This window comes from Perna viridis, chromosome 3, assembly GCF_037379345.1.
Source record: "Perna viridis isolate PV_CMFRI_1.1 ecotype Kerala chromosome 3, ASM3737934v1, whole genome shotgun sequence".
In the NCBI taxonomy this organism is placed as follows: Eukaryota; Metazoa; Mollusca; class Bivalvia; order Mytilida; family Mytilidae; genus Perna; species Perna viridis.
Window position 1 is genome coordinate 643,002 of NC_142447.1, and position 18,593 is coordinate 661,594.

At 30.9% G+C, this 18,593-nt stretch overlaps 1 protein-coding gene and 2 long non-coding RNA genes across 4 annotated transcripts; 2 read left to right on the forward strand and 1 right to left on the reverse strand.

Moving 5' to 3' along the window:
• Positions 1-3,629: 3,629 nt before the first annotated feature.
• LOC148620559 (uncharacterized) lies at positions 3,630-7,943 on the forward strand. The gene is made up of 3 exons (XR_015920814.1): positions 3,630-3,686; positions 4,503-4,577; positions 7,801-7,943. It is a non-coding gene; the product is annotated as an uncharacterized LOC148620559 (long non-coding RNA).
• Positions 7,944-10,746: 2,803 nt separating this feature from the next.
• On the forward strand, positions 10,747-18,586 carry LOC148620560 (uncharacterized). 2 transcript variants are annotated; one of them, XM_088574213.1, is made up of 4 exons: positions 10,747-10,875; positions 12,208-12,300; positions 17,461-17,544; positions 18,035-18,586. In XM_088574213.1, the coding sequence occupies exons 2-4, from the start codon at positions 12,253-12,255 to the stop codon at positions 18,416-18,418; spliced, it is 516 nt and encodes a 171-aa protein (XP_088430339.1). In that variant the 5' UTR covers positions 10,747-10,875; positions 12,208-12,252; the 3' UTR covers positions 18,419-18,586. The 2 variants fall into 2 exon arrangements, with proteins under 2 accessions (XP_088430339.1, XP_088430340.1); XM_088574214.1 differs by lacking the exon at positions 10,747-10,875 and adding an exon at positions 15,730-15,799 and having other exon boundaries at positions 12,211-12,300.
• On the reverse strand, positions 13,357-14,413 carry LOC148620561 (uncharacterized). Its single transcript, XR_015920910.1, has 2 exons — positions 13,820-14,413; positions 13,357-13,408 (listed from the first exon to the last, which is right to left on the reverse strand). It is a non-coding gene; the product is annotated as an uncharacterized LOC148620561 (long non-coding RNA).
• Positions 18,587-18,593: the final 7 nt, after the last annotated feature.

Consider the following 18,593-nt stretch of genomic DNA (forward strand, 5'->3'; position numbering starts at 1 on the left):
GTATGATTGATGTACTCGATTGTCGATGCTTTTTATTTGAGCACTAGACTTGACTAGTATCCACCGAGTAACTTGTTACCTTAAAAAAGGGGGTAATGTAATTTTACTGCTCTACTAGTGTCTAGAGAAAGACACTGAATAGTTACCGAAGTTTACTAATTAATTATGTTTTTGTATTTGACTAAGTGATATATCTTGTAAATAAATTTATTCTACCACATTATGTCTTTTTTTCTTTTGTAAAACTATACAAAAGCAAATAGTGTTAGCACTGAAAGTTAGTAAGTAATGCAAATCACAAACTATAAGGCATGACTGTCATAACCATAAAAGAAAACCGCTGTAACGGATACTGGTTGGCAAATACAGCTGTAATAAGTGAAAAGACATGTAAAGAGTTGTGATTTACTTATCTGATGATAGAAAAAATATTTAATGTTTTAAAAAAAACTGTAGATTGAAAGTGACAAGATCATTTTGAATTAAGAAGGCCAAGATGATTAAGTCATTGATTTTGCTTTTTTTAAATTAAAAAACTAACAAAGAAAATGTCAGACTAGCAGTCTGGTATAAATCGCATAGGAATAAAGTTTATATAAGGCAGTTTAAAATTAGTGTTTTGGCTTTTACTTTAATTGTTTTTCAGTAAAGTATGGGCTTGCGATCTTAATTTTCTCTTCTTTACTTATTATTTACTATATAAGAAGGCAGAGAGAATGATTTAATTTAATAAATTTTTATATCGATTAAGTTATCAATGAATTGTATTAACTTGTGACTTGTATCATTCTCGTCCGGCCAGTTCTCCAGGGAGAAATAAACGACATCAAATTGTTAGATTCCAATATTTATTGCAGTTATATGGATAAACAAAAAGACCTTGCAATAACTATACATAAATTCATAAGACTTGGGTAAAAAAAGATAACCTTGATAGCATAGATAAATTCTATCAGTCAATTAATTAAAATAAAATAGTTATAATATAATAACATTACACCTTCTATAGGCAATATGATAGTTCTCATATAATGCATTTTCTTAGAAAAATGTATTTGTTTGTTGCGCATGAATCTCATGTACAATATTCCACATCTATATATGTTTTAAACACAATGACATGCAAAAATTAATTTAGCATGAAATATCTAAATAAGCAACAAAAATCACTTAAAAATATGGTTAATAGTTACTAACTGAAAGCCAAATATTACCGAGCAAGCAAATAATATTAGTTAAGCAAATTTCATAAAAATGTAACACTTCCTTACCTCACACTTAGTTGCAAAGGTCAGAGTCCCAATATATCAACTCATTACAATACTCTGTGCAATAACATCAGCAGTGTCATGGTTACATCTGAATACAAGATTACAATATACCTATTGCGCACAATCACATGTAACGCATAACACAAATAAAACACTTACTAAATCAACTTTAAAAAATTTATGTTTTATCAAAATAATAATATTTTGATCATTTAGACTTTATATTTATTACTGATTGATATTATCTCATTTATCATTTTATTTAACTTTATTCTTATATTATTTTATAGTTTTATAAGTTATAAGTCAGTCATCCATTCATTCAGCTCAAATCACTCAAAATGTTATTTTTCGGGCAATTAGCAAGATTATTACTAATAAATACCTTTTAAAGTAGAAGGAGTTAATAATGGTTACATAGGCATAAAGTAGACAATTAGACTTCCATCAAAATTAATATTCCAAGATATTCCAATAGTTTTTACTGAGTTACAAAAATGTCTGCCATCTGAGATTTTAAATGTATAGAGACAACAAGAACAAAAGGATTTCCCTCCAAAAGTGCATGTGACTTTCTACCAATTAAATATCCAATAATCCAAATAATCAATACTACTGAAATTCCAAATAAGGTAACAATCCAGGGTCATATTCAGAAACTTAAGACATATACTTAATTTAAATATAAAAATATAAACACAAGGTAACTAACTGATATTATTTCTGAATGAGTTCTGATTGTTCAATAATTAAAAATATCAAATCAAATTATGATTTTCAAATAATATTTTGTTAATAAATCTCATCTTAAATCATGGAAATTCTGAAAATAAAATTATCTGTATATTCATTATAAAATTCACTCTTCCACATACTCCCCACCCTACTTCCACATACTTCCCCACCCTACTTCCACATACTCCCACACCCTACTTCCACTTCATCCTTATATTGTTTCATTTCTTTTACTGCATCTTTATTTCAAATTTAATCATGACCCCCGACAAAATCAAATAGTTCTTCTCCTAAATGCTGATCTGCTGATGTATTTTTAACATACTGGTATACTTTTTAAAAGCATGTAAATGTGAATTTCTGAAAGGTGTATAGATTTTTAGAGAGTTGACAGAAAATTCTGCTTTTCGCCATTTTTCTTATACATGATGCATGAACAAAATTGCACTTCAAGTTGTAGTCCTAATATCTTCTGACGCTGCAACCCTCCTCTTTTTTGTTAGGATATTGATGTACATATCGGGTTGGGACATCAATATCCAATTGAACAAAAGAAGGTTTTAGGGATAGAGGAAATTCGTTGGATTCTTCAAGTTGCTCCGCTTTCCCTTGGCCTGGGTAAAGGTGAAAATAAGAACAACATTATTTTCTTATTATTTATCATAGGTGTGAATACTCATTATTTAGAAAAAAAGGCTATTTCAGAACTTATTTCCACAGATTAAGGATTTATATATTTAACTCACTGCATTGACAGTGGTGGATCCAGAATTTTAGGTAAGGAGGTGGGAATTCTTGACAGGATCACTGGTGAGGATCAAGAAATCATACTAAATAACTAATTTGCTGGATTACTATTGAATCATACTTCTTTCTGAGAGTTTTTCATGATTTAACACACAAAATTTTTCAACAATTTTTAAAAATTGCAAGTTTCAATTTTCTAAGCCCTCCTCCCCCTGGATCCGCCACTGACTGATGTACATGTATGATACAGGTATTACATTAAAAAAAAGTTGATAAGTCAATTTCTATCAACCCTAAAATAAACACCTTCAGAAATTCACATTTATGCTTTTAAAGAAATAAAAAGTTCGAAAAGTGATAAATCGAAAGGGTTTATATAATTATACTGCAAAAATATAGTTACCACGGTTATTTTTCTTTTTACCTTCTAGGCACCATATTCGCCACACAGCATTTAAATTTTCTATCAATATTTATTGAAATTAGCATGAATTATCTCTTTTTTTACTGTAAGTATTGTGGTGGAGTGGATATTTTATATATTACAGTTATTATTTTTATCTTTGTATTTCTGATAAATAAATAAATTTACTTAATTGTATAAATTGTGTTCATTCTTGCTATACATGTATTATAATGTGTATTGCATTCATTGTCATGAATGGTGAGAGATCATTCCATGCCTCAGTGATTCCACTACTAGTTTACCATAGGTTGATTTCATGGTTGAGTGCATCTTTATAGCAGGTGCTCTCTATTCCTATACTCTTAGGTTTTATTATTCTATTTTGGGAAAACTTTGATTGTTTGTCTTCTTATTGGTTCATTTTGGTCATGTGTCACATTTGAAGGGAAATTCTATTGTTTCTTTCTCTTGAAACTACATTAAACTGAAAGTAGATGTACATGATTTACGGAAACAATTATTATCAGGTAATTTTTAGCTAAAACAATAAAACATGTTGCATTGATACTAATCTAAATTTAATTTAGTTAATTTAGTTGAAAACATTTACCACACAGGCACATGTATCTGTCAATGGGAGTTTGACTCCTCTCTTACAAAGCACCCATCCAGTCCCCCCATTTAAAGAGTGCTAATACTCTTAAGTGCCTGTGATATGAACTATATTTCAACCAATATTGATCTGAACAAATAAACTGCAATATATATGATGCAAGCTCAACTATGCCAAAATACTTGTCTACATTTAACAGTTTCTTATTGAACATAAAATTAAGCTATGAAGATGTAGAGACCAGGCAAATAATATGCTAGAGGTGGCATAGAGTAAACTTTATCCCACCATTTTTTTCTTTTGTTGTTTTGGTTTTAATGTAATGTTGAACTCACGATGTTGTCAGAGAGAACTGTGACTTTTCTGTATCAAAAAGTGGATGACTAAGAATTTGATCCAAATGAATCAGTTATATTATGAACATGTAACATATTTTCTTTTATTTTACAGTTACTTGTGCTTTCTATATAATTTATTTCATTCTTATCATTGCAGTGAATTGCAAACCAATGTTCATTTTCTGAAAATCTTATCTTTTATTGGTGACAATTTTTTGAAAATTTGAATTAAGTACACCAACTGCCTTGGTCTTCCATAGACACTCTCTTAATACCAGCTAGTACTTCACAGTTTTCAAGTTTTGCTAATTGACCCCTATCGTTGCAGTGAGTGTAGATTGTAAAGCTTGCTGTCCTATGATCATTTGCCTTTTTTTATTTTTACCTTACAGTGCATGATGTAAAGAAGTATGGAATGGCAGGACTTTTAGGTGGAGGTTGACTGGCCTAACAAAGCATGCTTTAGGGTAATACATGCTATGGAGGGTCAATACTAGTATGAGTGTATATTTTTATGCTCCCACAATTAAAGGTCAGGGGCATGATCTTCCACATGTTTATCTGTCCATCTGGATGCAGGGTTCATGGTGTGTCAGACTATCTCCTCCCATAGTTTCTGATCTACAGCTGAAAAAGTCTCATTTTAAAAAACAATCAAATTTCAACAAAGAATGTTGGCATTAGAATATGGTCTGTTCTTAAAATTTGGATCCTAATTTTTTCCTTTGTGTGGAACTTAATTGCTTTCGTATTACTCTTACAGTAACTGGTATCTAAGTATCTTGGGGAAAGAAATGATAATAGAACTTGACCATCCTATAAGCAATAGTATCCATTAATCAAAAATGATAGAAAAAATTGCTTATGTGTACAGATGCTTCTACCAATTTCAAAATCCACCCAGGGTTTACTGTATGTCACAGAAGTATATTAGAGTACTAATTTAATACATTTCTAGGCTAGAATAAAAAACATAAAAGCTGATGAAGTAGTGGTATCTTTAATTGGGGGGTAAGTGCATGTTTTAGGAGAAAGGTTGTTAGTAAACCAAAGTACAGACATCAATATCCGGGTACAGATCCAATGACTTGTGTGCCGGTTGTACGCCCCACTAAGATTAGGATGTTTTTTATTATTAGCACCCCCCCTCCCCCCAACCAACCTGAAACCCTGGATCTGCCCCTGATATTCATATTTATCCTTTGATTATGCAATTTAATGGCTGTATTAACCGAATCATCTGCTCTATTAGTTCTATGTTTCCTCCTCTATAACTATAATAATCAGTCTTCAAATTGATCTTTTATACCTTCTATATTTTGGTTCTCTGTCTACCTAAAAATTCAGTAATTACACCTTATTTCTTGCCCTTTCACACTCACTTTGATACCAGGCCATTTATCAATTCCTATCCTGGGTTCTCGTTTATCGATAATCTTTACTTTTTTCCTTTGATCTTGTTGATAAATATTTTTCTATCTCTCATACATGACAAGATATTAGAAAATATAGGTCAAAATATTGGCAGTGATTATGACATCATCACACTTTCTTTAGAATTTTGAATGAAACTGACATCACACAACAACGGTTTGTGGTCATGTTATACTCGATTGTTTTGCTTAAAGTACATTAAAATGGTCAAAAATGCAATTACAAGATTACCAATAAACAGAATGATAGTTACTTTCAATTTTGATATTGTCTGTATCAGAATTGAAAGTTACTATTATTCTATATATATCTGAGTGTACACCCTTGTGGTCTTTTTCACAAAAATTGTAAGTGAAAAATTAGTCATAAGTTAGGATTGCATAGTAGATCAAAGTATTGTGACGTCATAACTTACAACTAATTCTACTCCTACGATATTTTTTTATGGAAAGGGCTACAGAACTTAAAGAGTAGTCTATTATACTTATTGCCTCCATTTCAGAACTGTGGTTAACTGACATGATTATTGTGTATTGGTTGAAAAATGCCTATAACTTGTCTTTTTTATATGAATGCATTGAAGTTCTGTTTTGATTTTAATATGGTTTCTTTCAGTGATAAAACCAACACTGTAGAGTTCGATTGTGTGAAAATCCCTTCAAAGAAAAATGAAACTGTCTGTTATAAAGCAAATGACATTGTTCAGGTTAATATTCTAAAAATGAATATTGTTGATGATGTGGTTCAGGTAAATACTCTAAAAAAACATTGTTGATGATGTAGTTCAGGTAAATACTCTAAAAAACATTGTTGATGATGTAGTTCAGGTAAATACTCTAAAAAACATTGTTGATGATGTAGTTTAGTTAAATACTCTAAAAAACATTGTTGATGATGTAGCTCAGGTAAATACTCTAAAAAAAGAAAACATTATTGATGATGTACTTCAGGTAATACTCTAAAAAACATATTGTTGATGATGTAGTTCAGGTAAATACTCTAAAAACATTGTTGATGATGTAGTTCAGGTAATACTCTTAAAAAAACATTGTTGATGATGTATTTCAGGTAAATACTCTAAAAATCATTGTTGATGACGTAGTTCAGGAAAATACTCTAAAAACATTGTTGATGATGTAGTTCAGGTAAACACTCTAAAAAACGTTGATGATGTAGTTCATGTAAATACTCTAAAACATTGTTGATGATGTAGTTCAGGTAAATACTCTAAAAAATTATTGTTGATGATGTAGTTCAGTTAAATACTCTAAAAACATTGTTGATGATGTAGCTCAGGTAAATACTCTAAAAGAGAAAACATTGTTGATGATGTAGTTCAGGTAAATACTCTAAAAAAGAAAACATTGTTGATGATGTAGTTCAGGTAAATACTCTAAAAAAAAATGCTGATGATGTAGTTCAGGTAAATACTCTAAAAAACAATGCTGATGATGTAGTTCTGGTAAATACTCTAAAAAAGAAAACATTGTTGATGATGTACCTCAGTAGGTAGGGATAAAGTTATTTCATTTGTAAGTCCCTAATTGATTACCAGCTTGTATGTTTCTCATACTAGATGGGTGTAGCAGTGTTGCATCTCCTTTCACAATCACTTTGCACTTGCCTCCGTATAGGGTAGGAGTTATTCTTATTACAAATTTTGTGAGTTATGGGACTTGCAAAATTTTTGTGTGTTTGGCACATAAAACATTTTTATGACTTATTTATGTAATTGAAGCAAAGATAATATATATATGAAAAAGCATTAAAGTGAACTGACAATAAAAAAAATTCAGATGAGAAAGGAAAATGTTGTAAAATAACCAATAAATGTTCAGTGGAATGTTCTGCATGACAGGCATTGTCTGTGGAATGTTCTGCATGACAGGCATTGTCAGTGGAATGTTCTGCGTGACAGGCATTGTCAGTGGAATGTTCTGCATGACAGGCATTGTCAGTAGAATGTTCTGCATGACAGGCATTGTCAGTGGAATGTTCTGCATGACAGGCATTGTGTGAAAGTCTCTGTAAAACACAAACTGCAAGTGTTGCTCGGAAAGTAGATTTGTTCAAAAGGAACTACATTTGTATAAATCAGTGACATGGTATTTCAGTATTAAGTTGTTTGAAACTGTTGATAATGCAAATAAATATCTGCAGTTCATTTTGTAATTTACATGTAAATCGATCATATTTTATGATTTAATTCTGTCGCCCATTTTGCTAATTGGATACAAATTCTATTTTTTATTTTAGGTACTTTCCAGCTCTGAGGATGAGAAACAAGAAGGCTGGTGAAGAGCCAAGATTAGTGTTATAAAGGGAAATAATTACTTTGTAGAGCTTCTTGATCGGGATGGACATGATCTTATGAAAAGTAATACCATTTGACCCATTGAGCTTTGGTAATGTTATGAAAAATTTCTCAAATTAAGTTCTTTTATTCTTTATATCCCTCAAACTAAGATTAAGGGTATATATATATATATAAGAATCAACTTGTCAGTCAGTCATGCATTCAGCCAGTGCAACTCCTTAACAACATAAAGTATATATAGGATTATGATGAAACTTGAAATGGAGGGTAGGTGTATAACAAAAAACTTGTAACAAGAAAATGTTACAGATTTGTCTCTTCTAATATTATGATAGTAGATTTCAGTGATTGGGATAAGAGATATCCATACGCGGATTATCACACTGCAGCTGGGAATGCCCCATTAAAATCAGATTTCTTTATAGGAATTAATGTTTAAGAATGGTCCAATGAAGATCACCACAATGGCTAAAGTTATTTTTTTATACAAATCACTGAGATTTGTTCAAATACTCATGCAACTAGTTCTGACTATTAAAGGGGTACTACACATCAGATACTGATTCAAGTGTATGCCACTGTTTATTGAACATGATTCATACAGATATATTGATGATGTATTGTAGATTAATAACCATTCTTTTGGTAAATTGTTACCTTCAATATATCCACCAGAGCTTGAGATAAAAAAGACTACAAAAACAGCTTGTTCTGCATCTTTTTTGGACCTACATCTCAAATTCGACAACAGTAGTCATCTCAGCACTATGATTTATGATAAAAGAGATGACTTTAATTTTAATATTATAAATGTTCCTTACCTGTGGAGCAATATACCTTTATCTCCTGCATATGGTGTTTATATGTCAGAGTTTTTCGCATACACAGCGTCATAATAATAGCAAATAAAACATCATTCATAACCAGTGGACAGGGTATAGATGAAAAATTTAACATATATTAGAAGCTGTTTAAACTTTTTTGAACTACATCTAAAATAGTTTTTGCAGGATGTTTCTACACATAATGATGGTGTGCAAGGTCATAGGATCTTAATTTTCATGAATTATTACGGAACTGGGTGATAGTTAGACTTTGTTATTTTTGTCAGAAATATATCCCAAGCAACAAAGTTAGGGATTTGTTATGGGGAGTATTAACATTTTTTATGTGTCCATTAATCCGTCCATCAGTCTTCTTTTCACAACTAGTCTGACACTACCAAACAGAATTTCAAGACACCATGTGGCCAGGATACAATATGTAGATATGCATATAATTAGGAATTTCTGATCCCCAAATTGATCCCAAAATCTTTTCGAGTAACGCTACTGGAACAGTTTGTCAATATCAAGTCTTGGAAGGATTGAGCTTAACCAACAGACCATGAGTATCACAAGTCTTGGAAGGATTTCTGAATCTGCAAACCATGTCTTCATAAAAAAATAAACATGTTCCTAATTTGGCAAATCTAGCGAGCGGGGGCATCATTAGTGTCTTACAGACACATTTGATTTACTAAAAAAAATCACTAATAACAAATGACGCGGGGGCTCCTGCAATAAACTTCTTGTTTTATCAAATATCTGCAAATCTTTTGCAGTTAGACTCAGAAATGAATAAATTTTCCACAGATGAAGCATTTATTTGAGTTTAGAAATTAGCCGTTCTAATAGGTACGAGATCACAATCAACTCCCCATGATTTTTCATTGTATATAGTTCCTTTTTTTAGTGTGTTTCTTTCTGATTTTTTTCTTTGCTGTCCTAAACTTTATTGCTTAGTATTTGCTGCAGAAATGTAGTGCAAGGATCAAAGTTACAAGGGATTTTTTTTCATTCTGTAATTTATGTAAAAGTTGTGATTTTGTCCTGTGGAAGGAGGTATAAAATTAGGACAGTTGGCAGTGGTCACTTTTCATGTCTATGGAGTCTCCAAAGCATAGTTGCTAAAAATTTTAAAAAAAGGAATTTTTCTAACACTCTTATGGAAATCTGATTTTATAATGTTTCTATATTCGTGAAGTTTTATTGAGTTAACAAAATTAATTGTTGTCTCATACCTGTATCAATGCATCTAGCATTCCATATTTTACAGGTTTTAACCAATTTTAAATGTTATATATTGTATGATTTTCTTTAAACATTCTTAAACTAGTTCTGTAGGATTGTATGAAAAAAATATATGAAGCATGTGCATTATTTATCTCAATATCTGCCTGAAGAAGGGTTGACATATACACTGCTTGAGACGTTTATGTTGCCCGCATGCACAATACCTAAACGCACACTAAACGCTCACGAAACGCATGATAAACAACAGCTTCTACCGTGTGTTAAAATGTACGCTCCCACTGAGCGTTTAAACACACCATAAAAGAATGTTCCTAGCATGTGTTTAAATGTACAATAAATGAATGCTCCTAGCGTGCGTTTAAACACACAATAGATGAACGCTCACAGCATGCGTTTAAACGCACGATAGATGAATGCTCACAGCGTGTGTTTATACGCACGATAGAAGAACGATGAAAAATAATAATATTAACAGTAAATGACGAAAGTATAAATAGACAATGGAATTAATGAAAATATTTTAAATTAATAATAGCAAAAAATATTAAAATAACAGTTGTATCAATTACATTGTAAATAATCAAAATACTAAAATAAATGAATGCTTCTATCGTGCGTTTAAATGAACACTCCAAACGTGCATTTAACCGAACGCTTCTATCATGCGTTTAAACGAAAGGAAAATGCACGATAAACGTTGCACGAAAGCTTAAATGGGAAACGTGAACACTTCAAGAAGTGTATATATATAGGAAGAGTACTTCTTTTAAATAATAATTAAGGAAAGTTTTCAGTCATGTGCTCCTGATGAAGACAGCATTGAAAACAGAATTTCCTTTCTTCAGATGTCAGGAAGATGGAATCCATGGAGACTTTATCAAAGATTCTGGTGTTCTGGCAGTAATATACAATGAGCAATCGAGTGAGCTGGTGTTAGTTGTGAGTATTTAATCAAGTGAGCTGATGTTGTGAGTATTTGTTGTACATCTAATACCTGATGTTTTCTGCATGTATTATTATACCCTTACTCAAAGACACTTTGAATACTGTGATCTCCTGATAATTTGGAAAAAAAATTCAAGTTTTAAATAGTTCTTTTCACTTTAAATTATAGTAAATTTCATTTATGGTGCTTTTGCATTTACTGTTCTGGAGTTATGTCCCTTTTTATGTCATTAATCTTTAATGTGAAATATGTGGCATCTGTAATCACCCAATGACCTTTATGGTTCAACTCTTTGTAAATCACACAGAACATATTATACGTTTGTTGAATGAACATGAGGGGAACAGTATATGTATAATCCAGAGATACCTACATGTACCATATACTGTCATCTGAGGCAGAAGGTAATACATGTAGTTGGTATTGAGGGTTAATACAGTAACACTTCTGGAATGAACAGTAGACAAATGTTTATGATAATATCTTCATAATCTATGAGCAAATTGTGTTCCCATGATCAGATCATGCTGTATTGAATTTTAATGTTGTTCAAGGTTTAACTCTGACAACATCTGAACTTTGTTCAGGCAATGAGAATTGGAAGGGAAAAAAATGTAAACTATTGCCAACTATTACCCTAGCCAATAGTTTATACTTATTAACTGGGTATGAAGGGAATAGTAAATTTATTTCACCTGAGGTATAACTATTGCCTTTGGCTTTGCCAAAGGGAAAATAAATTTACAGTTATATACAAATATACAATCAGTAAGCAGTAAGTGTTTTATTATACAGAAAGAGACAATAAATACAAATTTACACCAGAGTCTGAAGAAACATACTAGATATCCCAGGAAATTAGGAACTCCATATACCTATTATATCACATTATACAGAGCCATATTTCTTTATATAGGGCAAATAGTTAGGAAACTAATGACAGGTCAATAGTCTTTTGGGGTGTAACTCATCAGATAAGTAACACTATACTAACATAAATTTTGTAAAGAAAAAGAATACTGTTGTATAATAGTAAAAACATGTTGACCAAATAAAGAGAACACTCAAGGCCTTTAGGAGTATTAAATTAATTAGAATGTTTCATTTGATGAACTATAGATATTAATTACTAAGGTATAATAAAACATGTTTTTGCAGTTTGCAATTTTACAATTTTTTATAAATGATAATAAGATTCAGGTAACCTAGCTTGTAGAAGCAACGAAGTGACTACATGTATGTGGTGTCAGCTGTTATATACCTGTATCTCTACTTGATACACAGTACTAATAGTCTACACTTACTACTGTATTTATTCTTAACAGTGTCCTAATAAGGAAGTTGAGGAAAATGCCAAATGTTAATCAGACATGCATGTAAAAAAGTTGATGAAAAAAACAAGACTGTATCAAAAGCAAGTAAGTTCACACTTTATTCCTTTACATTTGGAGTTATCTAACTTTGCAGGATGTGGATATGCTCATTTGAGGCTTATAATTGAATTGGCTGTTTTTAAACAGATTTTCCCTTATTTATCAGTGTGTGATCAATATTCAAGTCTATGTACCATATTACTACAGCAAAAATTAAATTTATTTCTGCTGATTATGCAGCAGTTTTGAGAAAAGCAGTATAGAATTGAATCATTACAAACCACCATGAAAAATGGAATATGAAAGCAGTCTATGGGAACATTTATGATCCTAAAATGACTGACAATATTCTACACTTGTCAATTTTTTGGGGATATTCATTTGCTGAAAATAACTAATACATTTATACTTTATCTGATATTTGTGCATCAATACCAGTTTTATCAATTTTTTAAAGTGTTTTTATCCCAATTTCTTTGATTTGCCATTTTAACTTTCAACTTATGTTTGGTTTGACCTTTAAAGCATTCGATTTCATAATTTACTTGCATGAAAATGCGTATCCTCTCTTGGCCCTTCTAGACTCGTGAGGCCCTTCAAGTAGCTTGCATGTAACTTTTACAGAGAAATGAATACAAGGAGATCTTTAGGGTACATAATGACTTGGTAGGACTTGTCACTGGGAAAAATGGTACTAATGTGAAAAAAGTGGAACAAATGGATGGAATCATATCAGTGAAAAAAGTGAAATGTCTAGACTTGAAGGATTTCATATTTACTGTTGTTGGCAAGGTGATTTATTTTATTCATGGTTATTAATAACCTTTTATCATCCCTATTATAAAACAAAGAAACAATTCCTCAAATCATTAATATGTCATTGTACAATTTGTGGAAAGACAAACAGACAGATGGACAGCAGGTTACCTTGATATACTCTCAACAAAGATTGGTATATAAAAATCACAGCAGTCAATATGATTTTAATGGCAGACTTCTAAAAATGTGCTTGAATGTGGACAATAATCAAAATGTTTGTCTCAGTCTGGCAAATGTGACAATGCTGTATTTTACGGTCTTTAGAAAACAATAAACACTATCTCAGGTTCTAATAGGTTCTTTATTCATTCAAAGAAAGTATGGTTATAAAACCCTGAAATAACAATAAAGATATTCTAACTATCTATTCAACAATTACTATAAAATACCTTATAAATCTAGTAATTATATATGATACAGGAAAAGTACAATATTCCCATAATTACCAAATATGAATATATTAAAAATGTATACGGTAATATCAGATCTGTTCAAAATGAGTATGATGCATTCTGATTGTAATCTATATGTGTTTTACATAGTTAAATGCACATCTTAAAGAATGCATCTGCACATCACAGTAAATAATATATTTGCTGTATTCAATCTTGTTTTAAATGTTGTGTAGTAAAAATATAAAATAACATATTAGTTAAGCAAAAGCAAATGTTAAAGCAACATTACACTATGTTAATAAACAATACATAAGCAAAGCAAAAGCACACATAAGTACAACAAAACATACCTTGCAGGTTTTGCAAAGGTTAGGTTTACAACCCAAGATAATTTGCTACATAGTACACAGTAATAATAACGTACACTGTATCCACCTGAAGATATAAATATTAAGCTACTAAAAATCTAATCAAAAATGGACAAAAATATTATCTCCCTTGTCTATTTATCCAGTTATTTACATATTGAGTTTATATGCTTATTTAAGTATTAAAATCATAATCAAACACTCATTTAATATGATAAAATCCTAGTTAATGGTTTTTATGTCAAAATTGTCATTTTAACCATTATTTATAAATTATTTACAACAATCAAATAATTTATATACCAGATTTAATTGATTTATCTGTATTAGTTACTTTATGCAGTTTAATATTTAAGTTTAAAAGTTTATATCAAGTCACACACACTTACACACACTTTTTATACAATCAATCAGCCATTCACACTATGTCATTCATAACTCTCAATCTCACAACTCAAACCAGTTAAAATAAGGTTTCATAGATATGTTAATAAAGGATTGAAGTAATAAGACTAACCTTCAAAAGAATAGGAAACTATCCATAATAAGAAGTCCAAAATATGAGTTCAAGTTAGACAAACAAATTAATGGCTTCCATCAGTCAAAACATATTAAGTCAAGTGACCAAAACAAAGACAAAGGATTCCCGCCTAAAATATGACACATGACTGTCCCACAATTCCTATCACCAAAACTGACCAATAGAAATAAATAACCAAAAGTACTGTTATAAATTACTACTCTGAAAATAATTATTACAAGATTAGAATTACTAAATTAAGACTAACTGCTATCAGGAGAATACTATCAGCTGAAAACATGAATACTATAAATTAACTGTAATCAGGTAGATTCAATCAGCTGAAAACATAATTTCATGAATTTAATTAAGAATAAAATTAATGAAATACTAAACTATAATTAACATGACAATTAATAAAAAATATGTACAAAACTTGGCTCTGCCACACAAATATTTTAAGTGTTTTACCCAAATGTCCAGCAAATAATGCTAATCCATAACGAATGAAGATGTGAGACTGCTGACAATACAAAACACTCAAATGAAGATGTGAGACTGCTGACAAAACACTCAAATGAAGATGTGAGACTGCTGACAATACAAAACACTCAAATGAAGATGTGAGACTGCTGACAAAACACTCAAATGAAGATGTGAGACTGCTGACAAAACACTCAAATGAAGATGTGAGACTGCTGACAAAACACTCAAATGAAGATGTGAGACTGCTGACAATACAAAACACTCAAATGAAGATGTGAGACTGCTGACAAAACACTCAAATGAAGATGTGAGACTGCTGACAATACAAAACACTCAAATGAAGATGTGAGACTGCTGACAAAACACTCAAATGAAGATGTGAGACTGCTGACAAAACACTCAAATGAAGATGTGAGACTGCTGACAAAACACTCAAATGAAGATGTGAGACTGCTGACAAAACACTCAAATGAAGATGTGAGACTGCTGACAATACAAAACACTCAAATGAAGATGTGAGACTGCTGACAAAATACTCAAATGAAGATGTGAGACTGCTGACAAAACACTCAAATGAAGATGTGAGACTGCTGACAAAACACTCAAATGAAGATGTGAGACTGCTGACAATACAAAACACTCAAATGAAGATGTGAGACTGCTGACAATACAAAACACTGTCAATTTGATTTAGATCTATCATATGAGTAATGATTTAAATCATTCAGATGTCATTAATAAATGTATGTACTTCATTTCTCATATTTTTTTTCATGTTTTAGGATTTTGTTTAAGAGATATTACTTTGGGATTTGAAGCAGTAAAATAATAATGAACATGTGTATCATGTATTTTAGCACAGCTATTTATTATATACTGATTTCAGAATCAAAATGTGGTCAAAGGTCAAAGGTCACAGTTAGAATTTGTGTTTGGAGTGCCTGACAAGGTTTTTGGTAGTATTATATTTTAACTTTTATCCTGCAACTAAGCTTTCTGCTATACAAAGAAAGGGTGTCAATTAACGCAAACCTTTATTCCTCCACTACATAATATTGTCTCTTGGTTACCTTTTCATTTATGAGCATTATGTCAAAAACAGGAAACAGGTAACAAGTTTATGGGTGCCCTCAATGAACACCACACCCAAAAGGTTCCTGAAAAAAGCTATTTTGGACAAATTTAGCATGTTTTATATAGAAAATGTGGTTTCAGGATAAAACAATACATGAACATTGCCAAAAATATCAATATATTTATTTGTACTCGCTTCAAAACAGTCAGGTTAACTCAGGGAACCCTCATGATCTGACTGTTCCCGAAGCTCGTCAAATTATTTGATATTTTACGGCAATATACATGTATTGTATATGTATTTAAAAAAAAGTAGAATTTGTATTTCCTTATTGTTTGTTAGATTTGATCAGGTAGAAAGCTGATAATGATTTTTGTTAAAATCTAAAGTTTGTCAAATGCTTTTGTGTGCAGCTGTGACCTTTGATGAAATTCCCCCAAAATAAATAACGATCTTCCTCACCTCTAAATAAAAATCTCTTAAGCCTCATTTAAATTGTTTTTTTCTTTAAAAAAAAAAAACAAAATAATTAATGATATAAAAATTGTTAAGATAACTTAATTTCTCCACACACAATATTTAGAACTGTACAGGTCACACTCACAAGACATTTTACAACAATTAGAAATGAAACTTTTTGTTTGAAAAAAATTTTAAAAAAGGCTTTTTCTTCCAAGTAAATATCAATAGGTTTTACATTAACTAGATTAAATTTGAAAATTGACATTTTTTTGTGAAAAAGAAAAGTTTTAAATTTTAGATGAAAATGTGGAAGATGAGCTGAATATTCCAGACATAGTAGAAAAATCATTGATTTATAAAATGTGAAGGAAAACAACAGCAAGGTCATTCAGGATACATGTCGTTTCAATATAAATCATAGTGATGTGACAGTATATAATATAAAAATATTCCAAATTTGTATGTGATTATTGAATAAGTAACCACAGAGGCAAATCCAGAAATTTATTAATAACAAAAAAAGGGGGGTTCCAATCTAATTTTCAAAAAGGACAGGCTATTTGCAAAAAGCCAACACTATTTTCCAAAAATGGGGGTCCAAACTTGGAACTCCCTCTCCTGAATCTGCCACTGCACCATATTTTTGATAGCATACAAAGAGATAAATTCTTAGTATGGTTTGTTTCTGACAAACTGTTGCAGAATTTTGTAATTTACATCTCAGTAGAATTGATTAATGTGACAGGGGTTAAACTGAAATTAACAGTAGCATGAGTAGGGCCTCTACCTGTTAATCTTTGGATCAGTTCATGTGAAAGAAACTTATCACAAATCTTACATTTTTATGTGAAAGATTCTAAATTTTTCATTGATGTTGTGTGAGTCTTTATAGGTATGTTGGGGTAGATATGCATTGTGCAGAGATCAACACTATTCAGATGAATTTTAAATTCATTTCATGTATATGGTTTAGAATGGTAATCGTAGCTGTTTTTGTTGCTGTTTTGAGCATGTTAGTATGCTACAACTATGTATATAGGTTCCTTTATGATGTACCTAAATTATTCAATTTTTTTGCAGAAAGTAAAATTCATTATCACTGGAAATCCAGAGGGAATAGAAAAGGCTAAGATGCTGTTAGGTTACCAAATAGATATGATTAAGGTATATCTTACGTTTATAGGGCCGTCTTCTTGTACAATTAAACTCAAAAACACCAACAGAATTTTCGTAATATTTGGTAAATGTGTAAATTTGTGAGGAAGCCCACTTTTTATTGTTAATTTAGATATGCTGCCTCGTCGTATACTATTGTCTAACTTTCTGTTTATAACCATAAATGATAGCCACAATTTTCATGGCATTTTGGAGAACCAGAAATATCCATTTTTCCCATGAGTTATGGGAATTACTTAATAAAACAGAGATTTTCCAGTTTTCAGACATTGACCCAGAAATTCATTGATGGATACTAAAAATTATCTAATGCACAATGTTTGTCAACATGGAAGTGGGCTCCTTTTCAATTTTTTGTTTTAGATTAATAAAAAAGGGTTATGTCTGGAAAATACAATCTCTCCTTTCAACTGTAAGAAATGTACAAGTTAACCAAACATTGAAATAGCAGATTATTTGTATTTTTTTTTTTATCCAGGCAAGGAGTAACATTAAACTAACTAAAAGCATGGAATTTACTAAAGGGAACAACCACAAAGAGAGAAAAAAACCTGATTTTAACAGGGGCTTTAAAAGAAGTGGACAAGGAAGAGGAAAATCTACAGATATTAGTAGAAGGAGGAAGGAGAAAAAGGATAAAACTGGTAAAAAAAAACGTTTTGCTGATTCTGATACTCAGATGAAAATAAGTGTACCCAAGTTTCTCTCAGATTCCGTGGAAAAGGGTGCCAATTTAGGAAGTAAGAAAGCGTCACAATTAGACCATACCGAAGATGTTTTAGAGGACACTGATGAAATTGAAGTTTTAAAGTATATTGTAGAGTTTTGTGATGAAATATGTGACTTTGATGACTTTATGTGACATAAGGGGTTTGAGATCTTTAATGGACATTCACATGCCTATGAATGGTTTTCAAAGAAAAATAAAAAGTTTACAAATTGAATTCAGATATTAAATATATAGCACCATTTTCCAAGGATTTGAACATTTGTAAGCAATACTACAATCCATCCAAGTCTAGAACCATGTCCAGTGA